General features: G+C 40.2%; 1 protein-coding gene across 2 annotated transcripts; it reads left to right on the forward strand.

Annotated features, from left to right (window-relative positions):
• Positions 1-175: 175 nt before the first annotated feature.
• Positions 176-10,757, forward strand: LOC138027615 (arylsulfatase L-like). 2 transcript variants are annotated; one of them, XR_011127486.1, is made up of 4 exons: positions 176-1,292; positions 2,834-3,139; positions 5,211-5,765; positions 10,313-10,757. XR_011127486.1 is itself a non-coding variant. In XM_068875167.1 (3 exons), the coding sequence occupies exons 1-3, from the start codon at positions 197-199 to the stop codon at positions 5,492-5,494; spliced, it is 1,686 nt and encodes a 561-aa protein (XP_068731268.1). In that variant the 5' UTR covers positions 176-196; the 3' UTR covers positions 5,495-5,832. The 2 variants fall into 2 exon arrangements, 1 of the variants encoding a protein (XP_068731268.1); XM_068875167.1 differs by lacking the exon at positions 10,313-10,757 and having other exon boundaries at positions 5,211-5,832.
• The last annotated feature ends 1,743 nt before the right edge of the window (positions 10,758-12,500 follow it).

Genomic DNA, 12,500 nt, shown 5'->3' on the forward strand with positions numbered 1-12,500 from the left:
CATGTTAGGTTTCTTTTCAGGGGGGTGGGAGAAGGTGAACTTTTACCAAAGAGTGCATGCTACGACAGCCACTTCTTTCGGATATTTTTTGGGTGGTTGAAGACCAGTTTCTCGCTTTTTCTGGGACTGAGGCTCGATGAACGGAGTCAGCGAAATCTCTAAGATTGGTCCAGCGGATAACTGTAAAAAGTTTAAGATGGCGGCTGTGTTGGTCTTCATAGTGGTCCCGCTATTTCGCCTTTGTCAATCTGTCAGCAACTCAACTAGTGAAAAGCCAAATATAATCATATTCATGGCTGATAATCTCTCTTTTGGAGACGTGAACAATAAATCTCAAAACACTCCAAATATTGATCGGTTGGCAGAGCAAGGAGCGACATTTTCGCGATGGTACACACAATCGTCAAGAATTTCTGCTCTGGCTTCCATTTTAACGGGACTGCTTCCGCCTCGAACTGGAATTATAAAAAGTAAATTTCTTCCTTTCAAGGAAATACCGTCTCTAGCATCCACTGGAGGTTTACAATCCAGCGAAGAAACCTTAGCAACAGTATTGAAATCAGAAGGTTATACAACAGGCTTCGTTGGTGTGTGGGGACTAGGTGTCGGACGAAATGGCGAATATCTTCCTCTGAGACATGGATTTGATTCGTTTTATGGCGTTCCATCGGCGCACAGAGAGCATTGCACGGGGAATTCGAGAACGAACTCAGAATCATACCATACGTGGAGATCCTTATGTTCCATTTTTAGTCCTCTACTTTTCATTTGCCCAGTTGTTGGGTTCGTTGTCTGGTACAATGGGCATACCTTAAACATGGTTACGGTGCTGACAGTTGTTGTAGCATTTGTATTTTACAGCAGCATTCTTCAGGATGGGATTCATTGCACCATGAATTTTATTCGAATACGCAGCTGTGTGCTGTACAAGAATAATAAAATCATTGAACAACCTTACATTGTCGAAAACATGACCTTGCGTTTTACTAGAAGCGCTGTAGAGTTTTTAGAAATGGCATCGCTTTCAAACAAGCCCTTTTTTCTATTTGTCAGCTTCATGGGCCCCAAAGAACCATTTTTTGTGTCACCCTTGTTCTCAAAATCAACGCAAACTTTATATCATGATGCACTGCATGAGACGGATTGGAGCATTGGTAGAATTGTGAAAACAATCAAAGATAACGACAAAGAAAACAGTACATTGATTCTGGTCACTTCGGCCACTGGCCGTCATATCACTGAATCTTGCAAGGACTGTGTAGCACAGAAGGATGAAACCCCTATTGTGAGAGGTACCACAATATTCTAGCTTTGATTTGAAAACATTACCAACGTTCTCATGTATTCAATTTAAAGGAAGTTGTGTGGGCCAGAAGCTAAAAGTGAAGTACAGTGTAGTAGCCTCCTTCTTGTTGTGGTTTCTTCACTTGTTTTTGGTTAAAGCATTTCTTCCCCTGTGTGTTTTCACTAAGAGCAATTTGAAATATTGAGCATATCAATATGGAGAAAGACGTTTTTAGGTTACTGCTTTGAGAAGAAGTCAGAGTAACAGGTGTTTTGTTTTACTGCTAAGGCCTGCACATGGTTGTTTAAACCCGGGGATGACACACATTGATGGAGTTTGATTTTCTGGGCGATTGTTGTCCTGGGAAACACTGTCGTTTGTTAGTGACATTTCAACTGCCTAAGTGGAAGTCATCTTCCAATTCAAGTTTGAAAACAAGAACACACCACATTCACTTGACTGTGAGGACAACTTTCATTCCAGTTGTCAAAACATCACTCAATGACAACGGTCCTTCCATGATATTATTGAACTCCATCAGAGGTAATGTTAATTCCTTGGGTTTAAGTGCAAACAGATCAAACTATCAAGGCTATATAATAATAATAATTACAGCCTCGATAGTTTGGTCTGTTATTATTCTTGTCAGATGATAAGGGATCCTAGAAGAAATCTCACATGAGCTCTCTAATCACAAAGACATTAACAAAAGTAAATCATGCCGAGTACTACCCTAATATGAAACCACTTGTACATAATAATAATAATAATAATAATAATGATGATGATGATGATGATGATGATGATGGGGGTAATTATTTATGAAGTACATGTAGGTTCGTGTTCGTGTGCCTCACGAATAACTGTTGCAAGTACAGCAACGACGCAGCTCAACAAGGTTGAACTGAAAGCATACTATGGCGCCTCTGGCTGCTGCTATACGGTCCATGTATGATCTTGGAGCTCAGCTTATAACCAGCTGGTTTTTCAGATTACAATGCTTAATAATAATAATTATAAGAATCTTGGTCCTCTGAGTGTTGAGGTGGACATTAATAAGGGAATAACATGACTTTTTTCTGGAATATTGTTTATTTGCGCCCGCGCAAATGACACTACAAGGGTGCAAATAAACAATATTCCCGAAAAAAGTCATGTCATTATCATTATTATCAATAAACAAGGCCAACTGATATCAAGAATGCGAGTTTTTAATACAAGCTAAGTGAATAACGAATTCAAAGTCACTTCAAATCATCATGTAAGTGTTGATTGAACAAGCTATTAAAGAATCAACTCAGTCCAGTGAACTTACCGGTATTTAAAATTACCGAAAAAATGCGTAAAATCGTCTATAAATAATAGGCATATCACAAAGTTGAAGCAATAACCAATCAGCTGTAGGGCTGATAAAGCATTAGCAGCCCGCTGTCAGTCCTTTGCGGCCCGCTGAGCGCGTGTTTTGAAGAGGCCGATTTTCTATTTCGCCGCGTATATTGATAATAATGGATACTTCTTTAATCGCTTCTTTTGTACTTCATTTTTTAGAAAAGCGCCATGGTAGTATTTGGGAGCAAACTATCTGTGTTCCAACTGTGTTAAACTGGAAGGGTCGCATCAAAGACAGATGGCTTATCTCGACTCCTGTAACTGTAATGGACGTCATGCCAAGTGTGCTGGAGTTATTAAATGTCAGTTCTGCTGCAGTGCACACTGATGGCAAGAGTTTGTTGCCTGTCCTGTTGAACACATCACAGGAATCCCAGCATGAATATATTTTTCATTATGTAGAGGTCACGAAGCCTGCGGCTGTCACAACTGGACCGTACAAACTCATTTATACTGACACAAAGGGTAACTACATTGTTTACAATTCTAATAAATTTAAAAAAAACAATCTTTTGCTCCACTGGGAGGTGCGGTGCCCTCATGGTTAGTGCTCTCGACTCCAGATCGTGTGGTCCGGGTTCGGGTTCTGGCATGGGACATTGTGTTGTGTTCTTGGGCAAGACACTTTACTCTCACGGTGCCTCTCTCCACCCAGGTGTATAAATGGCATCCCATCCCGGGGGGTACTCCTAGTCGCTTCATGCTATGGAAACTGGAGATGAGTGCCGGCCTGATGGGCCTTCTGGCTCGTATGCAGTGACCTTTTACCTTTGCCTTTTTTGCTCCACTGATGATGTTCTGCTCTGTATATAATTTTGTCTTGTACTTCATAAACTACCCACGATGTGGTCACTTGTGATGTAGATCGCGACGTTTCGACTGCACACGGCTAGTCTTCATCAGGCAATGAGGTCTACTGGTTATGCATCACCTTTTAAACAGGATGCTTGCTGTGATTGGTTGGTTTTCAGCAGCTGTGACTGGTGCATTTCGATCCTCGCTGTTTCTTACTTCTCCGTCTATATCCCTTTAAAGATGTGTCTGTGTGTGTGTGTGTGCGTTACTGTATGTTGCCATGCTGTAACTCCGCTATCAGTATTTAGGTTAAAGTATCTTATTTATCCGGCTTCTGGGCATTTTTAGGTTCTTTGTTATTTTAGGAGGTCGGTACCCTTTTCAATGAAAGAAATGTATATACATATTTTGAAGTGCGGGTTAGAGACGAAATGGAGAAGTGATCCTCGCTCTTCAGTATCTGGACGATTTAAACAATTGTCTCTTTATAAACACCTGAAAAATCCAGGTGGCCTCAATGGGATTCGAACCAATGACCTCTGCGATGCCGGTGCGACGCTCAACCAATTGAGCTATGAAGCCACATAGTTGGGAGCAGGTCAATTTGTTGGGCGCCTTTTTAGCTTTAAATCTTTGTTATGGGTACAATAAAGTGTTGTTGTTGTTGTTGTTACGATTAAGTTTGTTGCATGTCACTTGTTGTCACCAGTGGGTAGCTATTGCAGACAGCAGTCATGGCAGGTGTTGTTTTGTTTTACTAAAATCTCCCTCTGACGAGGGGCTAACGCTGGAATCGTCACCTCACAAATTTTTCTTGTGGTGGTTAAGTTACTGTTATCAAGAAGTTGGGTAGAATCCGTTAGTTATATATTGTATATACCACACATTAAGTGAATAGTGTTCTCCGCGCGCGCTGATTGGAGGTTATTAGGCAAGTACTATTCACCCACGAGTGGCCGGCGCGAGAGATTTGAAATTTCCGACCTCCTTTTTCGAGATTAAAGTAGTTTTTTGGTTCGCCTTTTATTCGACTTGTGTGGTTTATTACTAAAACAATTATTCACCTCAGTGTCGGTGAAAATTGTACAGAATTGTGCAGCACGCCTAATAGTTGGATCGAGTAAGCATGATCATATTCATCCTGTCCTTAAGAGCCTCCACGGGTTGCCTGCCGAGGATAGGATCGCGTTCAAGACTCTAGTCCTTACCTTTAAGGCACGTGAGAGGATTTCTCCCAAGTATCTACAAGACCTTATTACTGACTATTTGCCAACCAGAAGTCTCCGATCTGATTCAAAGAATCTACTGAAGGTTCCAAACTAAAAATTGGAATCGTATGGTAAAAGGGCCTTTTCTGTTGCAGGGCCATTGTTGTGGAATTCCCTGCCAATGGATATTAGGTCTCAAAAATCTTTAGCCACTTTTAAGGAAAAGCTGAAGACAATTTTTGTTATTAAGAGTTTTTCTTAATTTTTAACATATGTATTATTTCATTTACTTTTTATTTTGAATTTTCAGCGCTTTGGGCATTGTTATGGATACAGCGCTATATAAGATGATTTTATTACAATTTTTATTAAAAGTGGTGGATATTTTGCTCGTCTCTTCGCGGCTTGGTAAATATCCACCAGTATTCACCGACTCTGACGTGAATAATTATTGTTAATTAATTTTCATGTTTCATTCCCCACCAACGCAGCACCACAGCTTCTTTAGAAACTGTCGTTCTTTTTCCTTACAGATGACGGAACAACAGAGATCTTTGATCCTCCATTGCTATTCAATGTGGAAACCGACCCGGAAGAAACGTCACCTTTGTCAAACGATGAATATAGCGAACTTCTGTCCAACATATCAGAGGCACTGATGCGACATATGCAGACGAGGAAGAACAAGTGGCACTCTCAGCTGGACAGCCGCATTATTCCCTTTTGGTTTCCTTGTGCAAATCTCCATTGTTCTCAAACAAATGACGAAACCAATAACTTTTCGGATTTGTTTGATTTAGATCACGATGATACGTAGTTGCGAAAGGATGCGTATATCTCAGTGAGCAAAATGACATGCGAAAGCGCTTCAAGCTGTAACCATAATAGTCTCTTGAGATGTCACGCAACGGAGGGAGGAGCGTTGCGTGACATCGCAAAAAACGGCTGCTAAGGAGACTGGCCATACCCAACCGAAAGCCCTTTGCTCGATTGTGGAACAAATCACCATTACAGAGAGTTGACATTGCGTTTATGTGAAACAGCGAACCGAAGGTAGTAGCCGGTTACAAAAGCACGACGCACGAGTGGTAAATTTGCCAACTTTAATTGCCTTTGCAATTGTCGTTGAAAGTAAAAAAACCCAGCCCTGATTCAGATGAGTCTGCAGTTCATGTTCTCCTCCTTATCATTAGAGAGCGTAAGCAAGCACTAAGTTGACGGCTACAAGAACGCCACAAAACAATAGGTTTAATATTAAAAAAATAAACAAACAAACAAAGGCTCTGCACACTAGCCAAGTCCGTTTTACTTTTTGGTAGATTTTCACGTTCTCGGACTGACAACGGCGTGAAAAGACCAAATTTGAGTTTATGTGCAGGACGCTCACCTAACGTTAAATTTCTTAACTTCAGTTCAAACGTCCACACCGTTCACCAAGTTTATCCCTGAAATGTTGAAAGACTCACAATAGAGCGGTTTTCAATTGAGTGTCGAAAGTAATTAGCGAATTGCTGTGGTTTCAGTGATTACTTCACTCAGTGATTGGTTCAAAGTTCTCGCGCCACTTTTTCAACCAATCAGGAGTGAAACCAAAACCAATCGTGGCTCGCGCGTGCACATTTTCCCGCGATTTGTGTCGGCTAAGTGTAATTACTTCGAGTTTTGATAGGTTTACTGGATTGTCTCCCTCCTTTTTGATTGGCCAAAGTAATTACTTTGGTTTTGGTTTTACGACACTCATTTGAAAACCGCACTGGGCGGCCATGCGCGGCCACCGCGCACCGGTGGCTCAGTTGGTTGAGCACCGGGCTGTTACGCGGGAGGTCGTGAGTTCAATTCCGGCCGGACCAACACTCAGGGTCTTTAAACAACTGAGGAGAAAGTGCTGCCTTTGTAATTACACCCGCAAATGGTTAGACTCTCTAGTCTTCTTGGATAAGGACGATAAGCGGAGGTCCCGTCTCACAGCCCTTCAATGTTCATAATCCTGTGGGACGTAAAAGAACCCACACACTTGTCGCAAAGAGTAGGGCATGTAGTTCCCGGTGTTGTGGTCTGTCTTCTGTGATGTATCATGGTTGGGAGGGTAAATGCTCGGAGAAATTAGCTACACCAAGCTACTCTAAAAATCCGAGGGTAAATAAAGATATATGATATGATGATATGATATGTGGAGTCCCGAGGGATTGAAAACTTTTGTCTTTGCGCACCGAAACTCGTTCCCAAGCGTTTCAACTCGGGGTACAAAATCTTTTGCCTGTGGCGAGAGCCCATGAGGAGCGAGGAGCGAGCAACTCCCATATATTCCTGTCACGGCCTTTTCACAGACCGATTTACTTTGAATTTCAATTTCCCGCGAATGAGACTCCCGCAGACGCCTGACGGCCAATCACGGGAAACTTAGTTGACGTCATAGCGTCACCGAACAGGAACTGCTTTTGTTGTTTTGCGCAAAGGTTGTCCAAAAATAGATTGGTCTGTAAAAATGCCGTGACATAGGCTTAGCATGGGAGTTGCTCGCTTCTACTCATGGGGTGTCTATGGTAATATGGCCGCTGCGCGAATAAGGCCCATAACGGGAAATAATATACTTAGAAAACGTTCTCGTAGACGACATCGTCGTCCTTCCTAAAGCTACCTATTTAGTAAAGAAAACGTCAATGTGATTAAATGACGTACTTCCTGTAACAGCTCAGTAAAATTCCAGCACCATGCTTACTGATTTTTAAAGTGGAAGTCCGTTTGGGATATAGTGAAGGGGTTTTTCCGATGTGAAAAACTGAGCATTTCAAATTTTTTCAGTTGTCTTCACTTGAAAGGTTGTCATTAAGAAGCTTTAAACTTTCCAGTGTGTTAGTTTTTTCTCGATGGCTTATCCACAGTGCCATGGAAGCTTTGATTCAGGGAAATGAAACGCTGCGTCATTGTAGTTAAACGGAATGCTTCCTGTTTCAAATGAGTAAATTCCAGTATTTTAACATAATGACAGGTCGCGATAAAAAACATATAAATACATGTTCTGACCTTGGAAGTGCAGCTTTCCACCGGCGTGTTTTCGAACGTGTCTTTTCACTGAAAGAATCCAGAGTTTTAACAAGCGATTTATTTTGGTTTTATTATGGGTTCAGGCTGCTCTTCAATGGAAGCAAGTAGGGTAAGCTGATATTGCTCGATATTGCCTCCCTAATTGTCTTGTTAAGGAAGTGAATTAGTCTTCTTACTGACTATAGTAGCCTTATCCAAAGCCAGTTGTTATTCAAGCAGACTGGGAAAAACCAGACGATTTTACTACCTAATTTAGGGCCAGTTGCTCTAAGACCTCATACATTGTTATTATGTCGTAAATAGTTCTTAGCAAGCTTTTTTTCTTTAGCTATCTTTGCCTATTATGAAAAGTTTTATCCTTTCGCCTTCTTATTTGTATTCGACTTCGATTCGTCCTACGAGTCTCACGAAGAAAACTGTGCATTGTAATAATAAATTATTATTACGAATAGAGGTCGGTTTTGCCTTAGTTTGCGGTCGTAGGGTTTGTCTTCCGCGAGGCTCAAGTGGGAGCGCGAAGTTTCGCGAAAACACGATCAAAATTGTACACAACAGGTCGATGGGAATCGCCAACCACCCAAGAAAAGCATCGAGAACAGAGCGCCGTCTCATAATCCTTGTATATCACAAAATTCTGTGAGACTTTGATGAACCTTTAAGTTTTTCCTTAAGAGTAAGGCGTAGAATTTCCGGTTTGTGGCCGAACGTATTCTCTTAAGTAAATGTGGTCGAGAACTGAATATACAGAAATTCGGGTATGAGTTCTTCCAAAAGGCGTTATTTGACATTCTTCATCCTGTGTTTACTCGTAGACGTACTACTCCAGTGGTGGCACGTCAAGGTCCGACTGGCGGAGCGGGGGAGGTGGCGGCTGGAGTGGTGGCCGGAGTGGTGGAGGAGGGGGCGGAGTCATTAAGGTTAGCATGGATACCAAGGCTGTTACAAAATACTAAAAGCAATTGGAAAACTGTTCCTGAGCATTTCTTTCGAAAATGTGGTAATCTTCGCTTTCTGTTAAGGTATAACTACCATACAAAATACTTACTAGGCCTACCAAAATTTTATAGGGACGCTCTTTCTTTCTTCTCCGAACTTAAACCTCTTTATAATTATAATTATAGCAAAGAAAATCTCCTGTTTAACAACCAGGATATTCTAATAGATGGTAAACCTTTTTTTCTTAAGGAGTGGTTTTCGAAAGGTGTTGTTTCAGTTAATAATCTGTTTCATGAATCAGGCCGCTACCTTACCTTTCAAGAATTTCTTTCGAAGTATAATTGTAAATCAAATTTTCTGGAGTATTATCAAGTTTTAAGCGCAATACCAAGCTTTATGGGAGAGATGGATAACACGAGCGTGGAGGGTTTTGTCCAAGGGGCCCCATCTTTTATGCTAGATGAGAACATAGTGTTAAATTTAGAGAAATTAAAATGTCGAGATTTTTATCGGCTCTTGAATTTTAAACTACACCAGTCAACTCCAGCTGGCTTACAGCGTTGGAGTAAAATACTTCCAATTGACAGTGCCTCATGGGGAGAATGTTTTAAGATGTCATATAAAACATGTAAGGAAACTAAGTTAAGAGAATTTAAATTTAAACTTCTTCACCGAATTGTAGTGACCAAAAAGGAATTGAAAAGATTTGGAATTAAAAGTGAAAGTGACTGCTTGTATTGCGGTGAATCAGATTCCATAGACCACACTTTTCTTGACGCCAATTTACCTCGTCTTTTACTCGTCAAGTGGTGGGCTGGTTTAATGCCACAAACAATACCAGTTTCAATCCAGAACCTAAGGAAATAGTGTTTGGCTTGTTTACGCAATGCCTTGCTAGGCATGGGGCTGTGAGAAAGTTGAACTATACTTTTTTATACATGATGTATTACATTTATTCAAACAAGCTAAAAGAGAGCTCGATTATTTTATCTGAATTTGTTAATAAGATTAATTTTAAATATAAGGTTGAGAAATTTACATGATTTAATTTACTTTATTCGCCCTCTTTGATTAATCACTCAGTTCTCGTGAATGTCAGATAATTAGTTGTATTTGTTTTCTTTTCTTTTTTTATATATGTATCTTGTGCAATGTAAACTTCTGTTATGTTAAATAAATTTAAAAAAAAAATGTTTTATCCTTTTGCCTTGTTATTTGTATTCGACTTCGATTCGTCCTATGAGTCTCACGAAGAAAACTGTGCATTGTAATAATAAATTATTATTACGAATAGAGGTCGGTTTTGCCTTAGTTTGCGGTCGTAGGGTTTGTCTTCCGCGAGGCTCAAGTGGGAGCGCGAAGTTTCGCGAAAACACGATCAAAATTGTACACAACAGGTCGATGGGAATCGCCAACCACCCAAGAAAAGCATCGAGAACAGAGCGCTGTCTCATAATCCTTGTATATCACAAAATTCTGTGAGACTTTGATGAACCTTTAAGTTTTTCCTTAAGAGTAAGGCGTAGAATTTCCGGTTTGTGGCCGAACGTATTCTCTTAAGTAAATGTGGTCGAGAACTGAATATACAGAAATTCGGATATGAGTTCTTCCAAAAGGCGTTATTTGACATTCTTCATCTTGTGTTTACTCGTAGACGTACTACTCCAGTGGTGGCACGTCAAGGTCCGGCTGGCGGAGCGGGGGAGGTGGCGGCTGGAGTGGTGGCTGGAGTGGTGGAGGAGGGGGCGGAGGTTGTGGCGGAGGAGGTGACGGAGGCGGGGGATGCTGAGACTGAAGAGACTGGAAGTTCGGATGATGACCACATTCAAGTTGTTCTTCGGTGTATCATGCCATAAGAAAAAAACCACATTAATTGTCATGTTAGACAACAGCTTTACATTTCTCAGTTTTAAGCTTTATGTATACTGGTAACAAAAGAGCAAAATAAAGACGTTCTTACATGTATCTGAGCAGGAGAATATTTTGAGTATGTTCTTAAAATTCTGGCAGGACCCCATGACTAAGAGCGTACAATTTCATTGTATTTGAGGAACGGTGTTTTTACAGAACAAGTCAGTATTTTTAGATTGATTTTCCCGCGAAATCGGGCCTCTCCAGCTAATCACAAGTCTTGCACGAGAAATTATTACCCGTGGGATTGAGAATGATCACTCGTGAAATTTGACTGAACTAACCGGCCAGACCGGGCATTTGGAAGGACTAACGCTACAACGCCTTCAAATTAACACACTTCGAAGATGATATATGTTACAGGTAAATTTGAACTTCAGGTTGAAATGATCTCAATCTAGGTAAATTTAATTTTAACCTGGGTTGAAATTGAAAGTACGACTAATGAACTAAAATTTCATAAATTGTTCGCAAGTACGTGTATATTGGTAAGTAAATCGGTGCTGGAAGGAAGGGAATATTGTTAACGTACGTTTTTCATGAGTCAGTCTGTAATAACGCCTTTGGTTGTTATTAAGTCTAAGTTTAAATGGTTAGCATTGAGGTTGGGGTTAGGCATACTGTGCCTGATAACCAATTCTGCTTTTCTTTCTTAGGGCTTTTTAGAAGGCCATTGTTCATTGATGAATCTCCTTTAGAGGGCAGGGGAAACAATATTAAATTATCACCGAAACGTACGTGATTTATTGTTGATTTTTAATTTGCTTAGTTATTTGCTCTATCGTTTAATTTGCTTACATGGAATTCGTAATGATCAAAAGCAAATAAAAACAAAACTTTAAAAAGTCAGGAAAAAGGGTTTTGTAATCTATTGATCAGAAGCCATTTTGTAGGCTCTTGTAAGTGTTATTTCTTTTGAATTTTAATTCTTTTTTTTAATTTTTCTGAGTCTGTTTGTAGTGATAAATCCAAATTTTGTGATTATTTTGACAAAGCCCCCTCCAAGTTATACAATTTTGACAAGTAGCACATTTGGATGAAGGGGCGTTTCCATTTCCGTTTTATTAATTTTCAGCGCTATATAATCCTGAAGTTTGAACTTCTTTTTTTTCTTCTTCCCTGTCTGGTGTATGATAACTGCAAAAGGTAGACTGCTGGCTCCCTACAAATAGCGCTGATAAGCAGTATTTAAGGCTAAGCACCCATTTCAAATAGTGCTTATAAACAGTATTTAAGTCTCAGGACCCATTTTTGAGCGGTTAGCTTTCAATAACTGTGATTTAGAGTTAGTCTGCAAGTGTCAGTCTGCTCTCCTTCAATGTCAGGTTCATCCACGTTTTCAAATTATTAACCATTTCCCTGCTCTGTATTTGATGTAGCTGTGACTTGTCCACTCATTTGTGGCTTTTTATTTCTTTTCTCCCAGAGATTCCGAAAACCACTTCATACAGCATTTTGGCAATTGTTCTGTGAATGGTTATGTTTTTTTTACAAGTGGTTTCTCCAAGATGACTACACCAGTGGTTCGAAGACGAGTTCTTTCCTTTGATTAAACTGCAAAGGTTATCTTTTGTAGTTCTATTTTCCCATGCCACCATCTTTTTTTTCACAGTGGGAACGCTGTGTTTGCGGCGAAAATCGGTTTGTGTATTTTGGTGTATTTTGCATAGCGACGTAAATAAACTTAATTAGCACAACATTTGACTATTTGTCCTTCAGAATCAAGATCCCAGCTATTTCAAACAATTTTTGCTTCCGTTGCACTGGAGAATCAGAGCGTTTTCATTCTTTTTCAGATAAATTTTGCCACCCTTTAACTTGTTCACGAAGTTCCATCGGCGGTTTTTTAGCTTTGTGGATGATACGAATTTTTTCTAAGTATTCTTTTATGTCATTTACGCATGTGCGAAATGGTGGTTGTCGTGAAGGCT

This window comes from Montipora capricornis, chromosome 12, assembly GCF_036669925.1.
Source record: "Montipora capricornis isolate CH-2021 chromosome 12, ASM3666992v2, whole genome shotgun sequence".
In the NCBI taxonomy this organism is placed as follows: Eukaryota; Metazoa; Cnidaria; class Anthozoa; order Scleractinia; family Acroporidae; genus Montipora; species Montipora capricornis.